General features: G+C 41.8%; 1 protein-coding gene across 1 annotated transcript in view; it reads left to right on the forward strand.

The window, feature by feature from the left end:
* Positions 1-15,328, forward strand: part of LOC137880902 (NT-3 growth factor receptor-like) — a 189,845-nt gene that overhangs the window by 110,835 nt on the left and 63,682 nt on the right. The window contains exon 12 of the mRNA XM_068722473.1: positions 2,241-2,343. Coding sequence (XP_068578574.1) covers positions 2,241-2,343 — 103 coding nt within the window. The remainder of the gene's footprint in view (positions 1-2,240; positions 2,344-15,328) is intronic.

A 15,328-nucleotide genomic window follows, 5' to 3' on the forward strand; every position in this document is an offset into this window, starting at 1 on the left:
TGTGTCTTTTCTCAGTCCTGAGGGTGCTCTGACTCAGACTTGTCTTGGTGTGGAGGGCTTTTCATCTCCATCTTCTACTGGCCTCGTCTATAACCGTCTCTGGTCTTCTGGCCGGGCGTGGCTGCTCTGCTGCCAGTGACAGCCATTAGGAAAATTATCAGCCAATTGAGTGGATGTTATCGGTGGTGATCACGAGCATTCTAATGCTTCAGATGGTCCAAACGGCACCTATCAGTTGTGAGAGTGAAACAAAGTAACAGTAGTTACCACTTGGTTAGGTTTAGGCGTTAGTGGTGCAGCGTTAGATACATAAGGTAAAACAAGTCAATGTTGACTTATGTTTCACAAAGGACATGAACAGAGGCCTCCGGGGTGAAAGTTGTGTTTGTTTGACCCATGTACTCGTCACCACATTCTAACTTACTTACTGGAGTTGAGTCGACGGCAACAAATGTAAATGTTTTTAAACTTGTGATGACCGTTTAAGTAAGTGTTAAAGTACCAGTGCAAAGGAAGACTAAAAAAAAGGAAGATGTGGAGCAAAAGAGAACAAAAGTCTAAAAAAGTAGCTCAGGAAGTGAAGAGTTTCGAGGTTCTATTTTAATCAAGCCTTTCCTTCTTCGCCATTCGCCCGCTGCCGTTTGCTGCTATCTGCTGAAATCCCCTGGTGGCCGGTGAGCCTGAGAGTCGGTTAGAAATGTAATTGAGTTCTTTTTTTTCCTGTAATTGACTGGGAAAAGATAACTGTTGAAGCAGAGGCTTTAATGGAGCGTAGTGGGTTAGTGTATGTGTGTGGGTGCCTTTTTTTTCCTTTTACATAATTCTGTGTTTCGAAAAATACAAATACCTGTATGCATCTTTAGATTCACGTGTATGACCGCGACGGATATCGTCCAATCTAAAGCCCATTTCACAGTATAGAAGAACAGCCACACAGTTTGTTTTCATGCTAATTGAGCGAACCACAAGTACGACACCGACTACTTGAGATATGGATTGAGAAATTCGGGTCTCGGCTTGTCATTAATGGGTGATGGTGGGTCCCGCAGCCAGACCAGTTGAGAACCACTGGTCTAGAGGCTGCTGTGGGTCATTCAAGCTCAGAATATGAAAGCAGCTCACCAGAGACGGGGCTACAAAAAGTCAAACTGGTGCTAATGGTGGTTGCTAGAGGAAAGCACGGTCATGGAGTAGTTCAATCCAAAACATTCATCTCCTCCTGAATGTGGAGAAGAAGAAGAAGGTCTTTATTAATCCGTCATTCTCTTGGTACACACGGGGATAGGCCCAACATACACACACATGACCCATTGACATGCATTACTGCTGTTGAGAGATGGGCTGCCGAAGTCAGGCAGCACTGAGCAGTTTGTGGTTCGCTGAATTGCTTGAGAGCACCAGGCACCGGGCTGTTCCGTATGGTCGGCGCTGGACTTGAACCGGCCGCCCCGAGCCGAGTCCCTAATGACTGAGCTGTTGCCTCCCAAATGTGCTCGGCAAACGTAATCTGCTCTTAATTAATACCAAAAAAAAGGCTAAAACCACTAGATGGCCGTGACCAAAATGCAGTTGGCTTTGTCATTTAGTCGCCACCTCTTGTTCTTTTACAACCTGAAGTGACACGAGAGGGAGGAGCTAAGTGCAACCGAACGCTAACTAAGAATGTTTAGGTGACCAAAATATTACAAATAACTTTCATGAGGTGAAAACACACTGTGAAAGGGTTAAAGTTGTAAAACAAAAAGGGTTAAAGTTGTAAAACAAAAAGGGTTAAAGTTGTAAAACAAAAAGGGTTAAAGTTGTAAAACAAAAACAGGGGCAACTCCCATGTCACAGTAAGCCCCGCCCCCTAAATCATCCCCTGCTTTCTGGTCTGTTTGACTCTAAATGGAGCATAATGTACTAAATGAACATCATGCTGTATTGAAGAAGACTGTAAACTAGAGATTGAGACCATAAACTCATGTTTACAATGTTTACTGAGGGAATAAATCAAGAGAGAAGTATGATGGTATGACGCTGCCACCTCTTTTTTTACCTGCCAAACCTCGCAATATGAGCAGGTTGTAGTATTTTTTCTAGCATGTTAAATATAATATATATATGTATATACTGTATAGTGTATATATAGCTGTTGTTCCCCTGTAAGGCCTGCTGAGGTCCTTGCTCTTTATTCCGATGTATGTTTGTAATTGCCCTAACGCTATTCCCCCCCCCCCCCCCCCCCCCCCGGTCTGCAGGTCTCCATAGCAGTAGGCCTGGCAGGGTTTGCCTGTGTGATGCTCGTGGTTCTCTTCCTTCTCATCAACAAATACGGACGACGCTCCAAGTTTGGCATGAAAGGTAAGACGTGTCTCTAGATCTATTTGTTCTGTCTTAAATCAGGCTCTTGCTGCTCTTGAACACCACTTAAAGCAGCGACTCGTGGACGGAAAGGGGCTGAATCCGTCTGCTTCGCCGATATCTTTGTCGCATTCATACTTCGTTTGGCACGAAGGGAGGAAGCAAGTAGGGACAAAAAGAAGGGTGCAGGGAGGAAAGGAGGTCTCACTCACAGCTTTGCGGACATGGAAAGCATGATTTGAGCTTGACAAAAAAGAAGAACTGACAATAGTCCAGTAGGAGGAAAGGTAGGACAAAATGATGGAAGGACAGAAAGAGGAAGGCAACGAAGGAAACAAGGATGTTTTGGATGCTTGCATTGTTCTTTGTTTCCTGGTGGCCGTTCTTTCCACCATGTTTCTGTCTCTCTGACGTGTTTCCCAGTCTTTGGTGTGGACATCCGTCTAAGCTCTCAGTATGAAAAAGAGGATGAAGCCGCTTTAAGGATTTACACTCACCTGAAAGCAGCGCTGCTTGGATCAGAGCTGAATGTTGTATCTAATGGTGAACAACACAGGCCCTGCCAGGGTCAGCTGGTTTCTCTTTGAGGGGTTGGTGTTGGTGTAACCTGGATTTATTAAAGTCCACTGAAGTACAGGATTAAGCATGGGGGTGTTTGTACATTTCTAAATTCTTCTTACGCCTCTCTCTCTCTCTCTCTCTCTCTCTCTCTCTCTCTCTCTCTCTCTCTCTGGTTTTATTGTTTTCATAAATATAAACACCTTTTATAGAAGGGATGCTCACTTAAACAGGCTGAAGTGGCCAATTGCCAATGCGAGAGGCTTCTGTGAAATTAATTTGAAAGTTAGAATGAAAGCTCTTAAGGCTGGGAGAAAGATGACTTGGATTCTGTTTTTATGTTAGTAAAGTGAAGAGGGCCTCTTACAAATCCAAACCAAAGAATTCTCAAGTAGCGATCAAGGCCTCAAATGCAAAGACAACAAAATGAAGGGCAGATTTAGACGCACGTCACAATGAAACGGGATGATTCTTACTAATAATGTTCTTCCTTAGTTACCCTAACCCTTCAGCAGAGGGAATATATGCGTCTGGCATTTTGCAGTCTCCAGGTTTTTTTTTTCAGGCACCTTCATTAATTATTCAAATCTTCCTCCACACCAGAATCTATGTAGTCGACCTTCACGCTGATGAGCTGCTCCACACGTTGTCCGTGTCGTACCGTGAGATCTCTTCCTGGTTCTCTCCTGTTTTTACTTAAAGCAGACATCCGCACCACGCTTCCAAACTAGTCGAAGAAACCGCGAGCTTTCAGCCACGAGACCGTGGAACAGGAAGTCAGCGTTGATTCATTTGTCACGCAACTTGTCATTTTAACGATCTTATTCCAAAGCTAACAAAGTAACTAAACCTAACTGAATATATCACCATCTTTACATAAACCTAAATAAGTAGTTTGTTGCCTAAATCTAATTAATTTGTTTCTTGTGAATACGTAACTTTATTTTGAAAAGACTGTATGCATGTAACGCGTGTAAATTGACACGTGTTGGTGGCTTTTGGAAGAGTACGTTTTTCCATGATATCATACAAACGTAGGACTCACTACATTTTGGTTGCCCAAAACAGGTCGTTTTTTGTGATTTGCTGCAACTTTTTTTCCAATTATTGTTGTTAGGCAACCACTGAATGAGCGCTCAGGTCAGGTTAACACACACCATAAACTGTACCCTACCTAATAGTAGAGAGTGTGCCATGCTGTTCCACTGATGGCACCAGATGTACAATATGCTAAAATGACCACGCAATGGATGATAACGCAGGTAACTCCATCCATTGATTTAGAGACCAGCTCAAGTGATGGAGAGAACCAGGAAGAGATCTCACGGTACGACACGGAGAACGTGTGGAGCAGCGCATCAGTGTGAAGGTCGACTAGATAGCTTCTGGTGTGGAGGAAGATTTGAATTAAATTACTGAAGAAGTATGAGAGTATTATGATAATGTTTTCAAAATATACTTTAAAGCCCCGCTCTCTTTTGCTCTTAATTCAATTCAATGTTACTTTATTGCCATTAAAGTTTCAATAAGAATTTTTGTATTTTTTTGAATGTTTTACATTTAAGGAGGAAGTGCATCTCTGTCTCTCTCTCTCTCTCTCTCTCTCTCTCTCTCTCTCTCTCTCTCTCTCTGTCGCTGTTTCCCTCTGTCTCTCTCGAACACACACACACACACACACACACACACACACACACACACACACACACCCCATGTCTGAAGGGCACACACACACACACACACACACACACACACACACACACACACACACACACACACACACACACCATATCAACCATCTGTTGATTACTTCCATCTGTTCATTTAGTGCCGCCTTACAGCCAACCCACATTACTGCCTGTAGGGTGAGTGTGCACTTCCACACACGCACTTCCACACACACACACACACACACACACACACACACACACACACACATACACAAACAAACTCTGGCATTTGACTCGCGGTACACACACAGAGATGAAGTGTGCTGATACGGAGTCTCAGACGCCCAAAATGGATGCTTTTTTGAGGAAGACGGAGCCGAGCAAAACAGCGATGATTCTATTATGTCCCCATAAGTCGTCCTCCTCGTACACTCCGCTCCTCTGTTTTAGGAGGAAATGACATCTCTGTTTTCTCCTCAGAAGGAATATTGTCATCTTTATCATGCTGTAATCTTTTAGATCCAATAGTCTCTTAATGTCCAGAGAAAACGGAGAGATGTCTATCACGTCTGCTTGCCAGCGTCCGTCTCTGTCCCTGTCGAGACTTGACGGACACGAAGGCGTCTGTCTTCTGGAGCTGAAGTGCATCACCCATGAAGCTCAACTGGTTTAGCTACACTTGGACACCTTTTATGCAAAAATATTAGCATTTCAAAAGCGCTGTTTGTACAATTTGTCCTCCTCTTCTTAGCTGCGTTGTTGAACTCTGTGTGGCTCGTCTTCGTCAGACACTGCGGATTATGGAATGCTGAAAACGCAAAGCGATCAAACTCCTGCATCCCATTTGGGTCGTTGCTGTGACAACTGAAAGTCTCCTCTCTGAGTCATTTGGCCCGGCCTCTAAAGGGTTTCAATCGATCGCCGTGTGGTCGTTGCTCTGCAGACGATCCAACACACTCCACTCCTAACTCCGACGATACCAACGCACCAAGGCGCCTTTTAGGGTCTGTGTGAGAAGCATCGGGCTTTTAACTCCAACGTAAACCCATCTATTCCATGGTAAAAGCAACTGACATAGCATACTGAGGAGGGCTGGATGGTTGGGTCTACCAACACAGGAGTGTGAAAGTCAACATTGACTTATTTTACTTTACTTTTGTCATGTGACTTACATACTTAACTAAGTTAAGCTACAAGCGTATTTATTTTACTCAACAAATGTAATATTTTAACCTTAACCAACATCGGAAGTTTATTTTGAAAAGACACTAAGGGAGGAAGTCTAGAGCGTCACAGGCTGAAGCGTTGGGCCAATGAACGAGCTTCGGATCTTAACAAGTTGGGGGTGAGAATGTATTGCCATTTGGATTCTTGCCAGGAGAAAATATCTACATAGGAGAGGAAACGTTCATCTAAATGGAACAATCACGAAGGTGAAGCCAAACTAAAATCTAAAATTAGCAGTTTAAGGCAGTGATGGTCCTACACAAATTGTGAGAATTGATGCGAAAATGGTAATTGGTCATTGTTAAAGATATTGCATAAAATATACTAATCACCAATTCATGTATTAACCTTTAAAAAAAAAAAAACTGAGCCAAAAAGTTTCTGAACTTTGACCAGAGCCCAGCTAGCCGTCTGCCCCTGCTTCAGTCTTCATGCTAAGTTCGGCTAGCATCCTGACTCTAGCTTTGTAGATAACACACATACATGAGATTGATATCCAAAGAGTTGAACTATTCCTTACTTTAGTTTATAATCTCAACCCAGTCGAAAATAAATCCTCGAGCGACGAGTATATTTGAAGTATAGCAAAGCTTTCTTCCCGATTATATACATTTGAATGAGGCAACTGAGGTTAAATGACATGCATCAACATTAGCAGCTATACTGAAGCGCTTTCTGTTTCAGTAATGAGGAGGTGAACCTGCAGTCCCATAGTTCCCCACAATGGATGTGATCTTTCTAAATAGGTGATAGAATATTTAGAACTGCCTGAACAGAGGTGAACTGAAGTTGTAGAAAGAGAAGGGGGCCTTCGAGGAGTGAAACAATATGAAGGAGATATTTGGGGTTGTTCAGGGTTGCAGGACATGACTACAGAGTTCACCTGCAGCGCTTCTCACTTCTTGATGGGGATTGCATATGCTTGTGTTACATATTTAGGTACTTTCTCTCTGAGATGTTTTTGATTCCCATCGCCAGGCCTTGAAAGGTTGAAAAGGGTATTACCATTTTCTGTCCTGAGGCTAAACACACTAGCCGGGGATACAGCCACGGGCGAGCTGTGAAACACCGCTGTATCAGAATACATGAGAACACACAGAGAAGTCCGTCATAACAAAGAGAGTCTCATCCTTACCGACCTTGATTCTTTGACTCCTCTAATTGGCTGTGTCTCTAATCGGGTCAGGAGACTTCAGAGTGATTCAACAGCTTCTGATCTGTTAGCTGCTATCAAAGGCAACAACTCACATATGCAGTGAGCTTTATTTCAGCAGACCCTTATGGACCAAGGGGGTTCAGGTGTGGCTTCAAAACAGGGGGTAACCTCCAGTTCTAAAAAGTGAAGCCAATGAGGAAGTGTCCTAAACTTGCATTCTCAACAGCTAAATATATACAGTATATATATTATATTTAACATGCTAGAAAAAATACTACAACCTGCTCATATTGCAAGGTCTTGCAGGTAAAAAAAGAGGTGGCAGCGTCATACCAGTAACGATATGAATGGAGTTTACGATTTTGCAATATGGAAAGCCATGTAAAGCCAATGCAAAAGTGCCCTAAACATGCATTCTCTCTAGTGTCCAGCAGGGGGCGACTCCTCTGGTTGTATAGAAGTCTAGTCTAAAATGACTCTACTTCTCTCTTGATTTATTCCCTCAGTAAACATTGTAAACATGAGTTTATGGTCTCAATCTCTAGTTTACAGTCTTCTTCAATACAGCATGATGTTCATTTAGTACATTATGCTCCATTTAGAGTCAAACAGACCATAAAGAGGGGATGCTTTAGGGGCGGGGCTACACGGTTAAAACACATTGTGAAGCTTGTTACTTACCATTATGTAAGAAGTTCTTTATTCATGCTCAATATATTGTAACTGTACGTTATTATTAAAACTCAAACCATTATGTTTTTAATAACCGTGACCAAGTGGTTTTGTTGCCTAACCCTAACCGAGTGTCAAGATGTCAGGTCCTTTTCAAAGAAGGTTCCTTTTGATGCCTCTGCACTGGTGAAAAACATGAAATGACACGTCCGTCCTTCCACTCCATTCACACCTGCAATGTAGGACAAATGTCGACCTGAACTCAATGAGGAACTTTTTAGAAGGTCAATGTGATTTCAATCAACATATTTCTGGCCATAACTCAAGAATGAATATTTTTTTTTTTTAATTTATTTTATTACACTATATTTATCCCATTGAGGGGGACATTTTTCTCTGCATTTGACCCATCCCTGTACCAGGGAGCAGTGGGCTGCCCATGACAGGCGCCCGGGGAGCCACTAGGGGGACAGTGTCTTGCTCAGGGACACTTCGACTCAGCTCACGTCTCAGCCAAGGATCGAACTGCCGACCCTCATATGAAAATGATGACTATTTTACACAATCTAATCTTGGTTTAATAGGATAGTATGATGACATTTTGGACAGACGTGGATGTAAACCAAAACTTGACTGGTTGGTGGAGGCATACGACCGCGAGGTTCTCCCCATAATTTTAAATCTGTGAAGACTTCAACCCTGGACTCACTCCCAACCATTAACGGGACCAGTTCTCATACCGAGAAAGACAAGGAAGTCATGTTTGTCAGTGGCTGTATTGGTTTAATAACGTTGATGCATGTCACAATTAATAATATTCAAGTATACAAGTTATAATATTCTATTGCTGTATGAACACATTTCTACCCAAAATGTGTTTAAAGTGTAGAAAGGGAACGTGGTGAAACAGAAAAGAGAATGTAGAGGAGGAAGCATTCTTTACTTTGTTATTTCTGACTGTCTCTCTGTGTCCCAGATCATACTACCATCTGCTCTGGTGTTTTATTAAAAACCAAACAGCCTCCTCGGGGCCTGCTTTACTTATTCACACACAAACACTGACTAACACTGGCTCAGACTGTATCTCTGGGATCGCTCTCTGGCTTCTGTGTCCGACAGCTCAGAGGTTTGCAGAGATTTAGGACTTAGGTTTGGGTTTTTCTATTTGTTTACATGAGTCACTTTCCTGACTTTTATGTAACTTCATTTTTATACCTCCACAGTTGAGTACGTGCATTCAATATGAGAAAACAAAAAGAAATGTCAATAACATATCTCCATATGCCTGCATTCATTCTAGAAGATGGGATGACAGTGTAATGCAAGATGGTATTACCTGAAGTATATAGCTGTTGGACAGTAATAGAGTTCTAAATCATGGAGGCATAAGCTACATGACAGATACCTTTTAGCAGGATAGGTGGTATGAGCCCTGTCTTTCAAATATGACAATATTCAACTAATGAGTTTTATAGGACGCACAATGCCAACATTGCCTACATTTTTAACAACATAAAAAGGTTAATATTTACAGTGTATACATAGGCAGTACATACATACATAGGCTTGCAAGGCAGGTGCAGGTACTGGGTCAGAGTAGGAGTCAGTTTCTGGTGGCACAAAGCAACTCTAATATATATCAGGCTGTGGCCACAAAGACAATACTTTTATGGGATGCGTTTCATAGTTTCCACCTGGAGCTAACAGGGCTAATACAGCTAACAGAGCTAACAGCTAACAGGCCTAATACAGCTAACAGAGCTAACAGCTAACAGGTCTAATACAGCTAACATAGCTAACAGCTAACAGGGCTAATACAGCTAACAGAGCTAACAGCTAACAGGTTTAATACAGCTAACATAGCTAACAGGGCTAATACAGCTAACGGAGCTAACAGCTAACAGGGCTAATGCTGCTAACATAGCTAACAGCGAACAGGTCTAATACAGCTAAACAGGCTAACAGCTACCAGGGCTAATACAGCTAACAGAGCTAACAGCTAACAGGGCTAATGCTGCTAACAGAGCTAACAGCTAACAGGGCTAATGCTGCTAACATAACTAACAGCTAACAGGTCTAATACAGCTGAGTGCACATTTCTTGCACAGCATTCATAATTGATTTCAATCTATTTAGGGCAATTATTGATGATAATTAAGAAGATAAAACCAAACAAACACCAGCCTTTATTGGGAATACCTAAACTGGCTTTGGCCTATGTCTGACGACAAGAAAATGAGTTCAACAGGCACCCACGGATGACGACATATTACACTTATCTCTTCATCATTCACTGAATGTTGACTTACTTAATGACATGGCTCATATGTGTGGTTTAATCAGTGAACTGAGCATCTCAACATTCATCCATCCGACTGATTCTGTGCCCGTATCACGTCAGCTTATTGGACAATAACAACATGTAGTCAACTATCACTGTGCATTCATGTGACTAGCTCACGCATCAGGACACTGAGACACAGATGAGTTAATGAGTTAAAAGTGTGGCTGTAACAGAAAGTAGCCTTCTCACAGAGAAGTCAAAACATGTTCAAATGTAATCGACTGCGTTAATATGTGTGTGGCAAATACTTGCTTTGTGATTCTTTACATGTGGCTGTGCAAATGCTCAGATGACTAATAATGATAATGAGGCAATATCTTTACATTTAAGCTGCTGTGGCGTTGCAGCTTCTGAAATTCTAATTAAGGAAATGAAATCAATACCTAACAAGAGAGAAGAAAGTGCTCCTCTTACATGAGTCACACCAGATGAATGAAGGTATTTATCCCGCACACGTCCCCTTAAGGAAGACTGCACGCTTACTGTTCATTACCATTTAAATGGGACCATCAAACATATACATAATTACACTCTTAACTTCTCTTTTTCTCCAGTGTAGATTTAAATATCGCTTTGTTACACCACGGCAGTGTGGCGTCCTTACAAACACACACACACACACACACACACACACACACACACACACACACATGCGGTATCTCCCCAGACAGGGTGCTCATTGGCTAATGCTCCCAGTGGTTTCCCTATGGGAAAAAAAGGAACTGGCTCATTACAATTAGAAGAAAGAGTTATCATCGTTTCCTCATGACTGGCTTACGAGAACATTAGCAGAGTTCAGAGAGAATCGTTTTGTGTTCTTTCCGACACGTGCCACAGCCTTATAGAAATCCCGCAGGGATTCTGTCCGTTTGATATATACGCTTCTGGCTAATAACTTGTGTGTAAATGAAAGGCAGCAAGCGCTGGATGTGACAGAAGGATTTCTTGGCTTGGATCTACAGTGGAAAGCCTCCTGGGAATGACACCCGCTTCGAAATAAATAACACCGTTTTGTTCCATGAAATGTGGGCTGTGGGACCGGCCTGTATGCATATATGCCACTTAACAGTTTGCATAGTTAAAGGGCTACCTTTCAGTTGAGTAATTGTACGCAGTCAGCATCATCCCCAGGCATTGCTATATCTCTGTGCCGGTGAGAGATGTGATGTGATGCCGTAACTCAAAAATTCATGTGCTAAATTTGATGATTTTAGCAATTGTCAAAAGGGTTAAATTATGAAGTGAAGACATTTTAGATTGACTGCTTGGAGAAGGCATACAAACCGTAAGGTGGTAATTCGATGGAAAGTATTTCTTTTGTTGATTTTTAACCATGGCTTTAGATTCGGTGTATTTAGTTTTTTATATAGAGGCACTTATAATAGATAAAATATTTGATTTCTGCAGTAGAATTAGTGCGAGAAGTAAAAATACAGCCAAATTGTACCAAGAAACACATAACTTTGCCTTTCTTTGAGCCTCGCCAGGTTTTTACCAGGGTTTTAAATAAAAAGTTTGTCCTGAGGGTTAGGCTAGAGCAGTGGTTCTCGACTTGGGGGTCAGGGCCTCCCAAAGCCCTCTTCTCAAATCATTTTCTTCTTTTGGAAAAAGGAAACAATCTGGTAGAGGAACGTAACACTGCTCATAGGTCACAAACGTATGCAACCTGGAACAATCGGTCACAATTGGGCATTGCTTTGCTATGAAGGGTCGGAAGCCCAGAAGGTTTAAATGGAGATGATTCTTCCTCTAGGGAGCAGGAATGTGTGTAAATAACAGTATATTGTATGACCATTCACACTACATTTTAATTTGTCTTGCGTCAAAAAGAAAACTTTCGTCTACAGACCTGTTGGCTCTGTAGGCGAACTGCAGGGGGTCCAGGACTGGATCAGTGAGGGTTTTCAGGTGGGACAGGACCAGACACTCAAAAGACTTCGTGACCACAGAGGTCAGGGCGACGGTCCTGTAGTCATTGAGTCCTGTGATCCTTGGTTTTTTGGGGACGGGGATGATGGTGGAGGCCTTGAAGCAGGCTGGTACGTGGCATGTCTTCTGGGAGGTGCTGAAGATGTCTGTAAACACCGGAGACAGCTGATCGGCACAATGCTTCAGGGTGGAGGGGGAGACAGAGTCCGGGCCGGCTGCTTTGCGGGGGTTCTGTTTTTTAAAAAGCCTGTTGACGTCTCTCTCCAGGATAGAGAGAGTCGTCACTGGGGAGGGGGGTGGGGGGGACACTAGGATGGGTGGTAGAGGGGCATGGGCTCCTGATGGGCTGGGGGAGGGGGACCTGGTGGTCTCGGGCTGGTTGATGGACCCATGGGGGATGGGGTCAGGACTGTCCCATTGTCTTTCAAAACGGCAGTAGAACTTGTTCAGCTCGTTTGCCAGGCGTAGCTCATTCACGGAGTGGGGAGTTTTAGGCCCAGAACTCACATATCTGGTTTTTGCCCCCCCCCCCCCCCAAAAGCAGCACTATAAAAAAAGACATCTCTGCCTATTTTCTCCAAATACAAATGCTTATGCCCACAAAATAATTTGAAAGAATCTGTAATCCCATTAAAGATGATACAAGAGCTCCAACTCATTACTATTATATAAAATGAACCCTCCTGGTTTGATTTCTTAATTGGGATAGGAGTTAATCAATTTTTCACGGCCCATGCTAAATGCAAATGCTGTAGATGCGCTGTTGTAAATATGCCTCTTAAGTTGCTGAAAAAACGATGAGTGGTTTGAGGTTCCATGGCAGCACACTCCTTTGGACTGACAGTGATATGGCAGCGCTGGGGGTGGCTGGAGGCTAACAGGAGTGCTTTATGGTGGACAGATCTGTTCCTCGCAGGACCCTGAAATTAATTAAACTGACAGAAACGTGCAGAACAGGCCTCCAGACAGTGACATATTAGCATAAATAAATGTAGGAACATCTCTCGGCTTGTGCTACAGCAGGTACTTGCTGGAGTGGGAAACTGTTTACAGCATCACCCTGTTTTGCTCTATTAGAACCTAAATTTGTGAACAATCTGCATAAGAAGTGAAAATGTTTTGATGTGAAAGGATTTGATTGCTCCCACTCGTTTGTATGAACGGTTCTGAAGAAGAAAAAGAAAAAGCAACTGTCACATCTGTTGACACTCCTGGTAATTATATATAGTGTTATGAATACTTTTTTCCAGAACTGTCAATAGAGCATTGATATACTCACATAGCATTACAGTACATCTCTCCTTCATAAACAAATATTCAAATTCAAAGTCAATTTGTAATCAACCACCAAGTTGATGTAGAAGCACAGTACATTTCACATTCAATACTTTTGTTAATAGCATTTTAAATTGGATTACAACAGTAACACAAAACATACGACACATTACACATTATACGTTATGATCTAATGGGCATTGCTACCTTTGTGCTCGTTGAAGTCAAACATCCTCACTATACAGATTGGACCTGTGCTTTTCTTGCTATGACAAGTGAAAGATGTCTGCTGGGACAAAGGATGTTTGAAATATTGACCTGATGATGAACCGTGAACCAAAATCATGACAAACACCTATAGTAACTGATAATCACACATGGTCCCCCCATGACATTTAGGCAGCATCAGGCAACATGTCCTCTTTGTCCTTCATGAAGATGAAGTGCAGCCTAAGAGTCACAAATTCAGTTAAAGTTGATTCTCATTCCAATTAACAAGTAAATGTTGGCTGTGTTTTTGGGTTTGAATGATATCTTACAAAACTGTTAGGATCTGGTATGAAAACTAAGACAAAATTATTGACATTAATAAAAGTATTAATATCAATATGATTATTGACAAATAATAATAACGAGGCACCACCCTGAGATCAGGGACCAATAACCAAACTATAAAGTAAGTCTCTAAACTGGTTTTCACTCAAAATGTCAACAGTCAAAGTACTATTCCACATTCAGAGTGGATCTTAAATTCTAACAACACTGATCAAGTCAATACTATCTAAAACTAACAACAACTACTATATAATTACGAATCAGAAGCTCTGGGCATTTGACTAATAAAGTTACAGTTACCAACCTTACTCATAGTGACTGATCTAAACACAACACCATTATGTCAGCATGTAAACATACACAATAACACGTTAACATTACAGTTAAACTTAAAAGAAAACAAACAAGGTTACAAACACACTATGACCTATCTCTGCCCAGACAAAAGCCTCTTACTTTGAGATGGCTTCATAGCGGTTGGAGTGTTTCTTTGAATTTCTATATTCAATTTGGGACTAAATTAATTTAACATTTTAATAAGAATAACTACCAAAGTGGCGTTAGTTTAATACGGAGGTTGAGTAACAAATAAGCAAATGTTGGGGTTGAAATAACTAAGGAGGTGACATTGCTTAAGTACCGAAGTTAAGTGACAAATAAGTCAACGTTGACTCACACAGGACACAGACAGTGGTCTCCTTGGTGGAAGTCCTGTGCTTTTAGACCAAGACATCCACCCTGACCTCCTCCCAATGCGGACTTACCAGACTCAGGTCGTTATACTATGTGACCTGTCCGGGCTCACAATTAGGTGCATTACATACAAATGTATATTGCGGGTTATATGCAAAATAATGTGCATTGTTTTTTAGTAGGTATAACTATGAACAGTGTTTGAAAACAAAGTTTTTATTAGTTTGTTTCCATTTCCCTGTACTGCTAATCTTTTGTCACTCCCTGTGCTCTTTAGACCCTTTCTTTAATCCAATTCAGAATCACCCAACAATGCTTTTAAAATTGGTAAAGGACAGAACATTTCTTGAAAGACACATACCCCAGTGACATGCACACACATGTCTATTTCGCTCAGGTCTAAAATGTCAGTGTGTGCTTTTCTGAGTTTGGTGGCAGCTGCAGTGTGTATGCTGGTCTGGCTGGAGAAGCCCACAGAGGAGAGGTTTACTTTGCTTTGCTTGGCTCTACAGTGAATGGAGGATGACTCATAACAAACCCCACTGCTTTTTTTCCCTGTCAATCCCCCAGCTCTCACTTTCTCTCTGTTCCCTGCATCTCAGTAAACCAAATAGAAAAAGCAATGAGGGACAGGACTGGGGCTGGGCAATACATCAATATAGTTATATATGAGACTAGATATTGTTTTAGATTTTGGATACCATTCTACCGTAAGGTGGCGTAAGTGTTGTCTTTTAGCTCTTCTAGCTGTTCCATTATTTGTTTTTAGTCATTATATCCTCTTTACTGATGATTATTATAAATAGTTATAATATTTTGTGAAAGCAGCAATAGTCAACCTTGCATTGTTGTCACAATATCGATATTGAGGTTTTTGTTAAAAACAATTCTTGATATTTGATTTCAAAG

Source organism: Cebidichthys violaceus, unplaced genomic scaffold (assembly GCF_023349555.1).
Source record: "Cebidichthys violaceus isolate CVI_PGR_0920_01 unplaced genomic scaffold, fCebVio1.0.p SCAF_3, whole genome shotgun sequence".
Lineage (NCBI taxonomy): Eukaryota > Metazoa > Chordata > Actinopteri > Perciformes > Stichaeidae > Cebidichthys > Cebidichthys violaceus.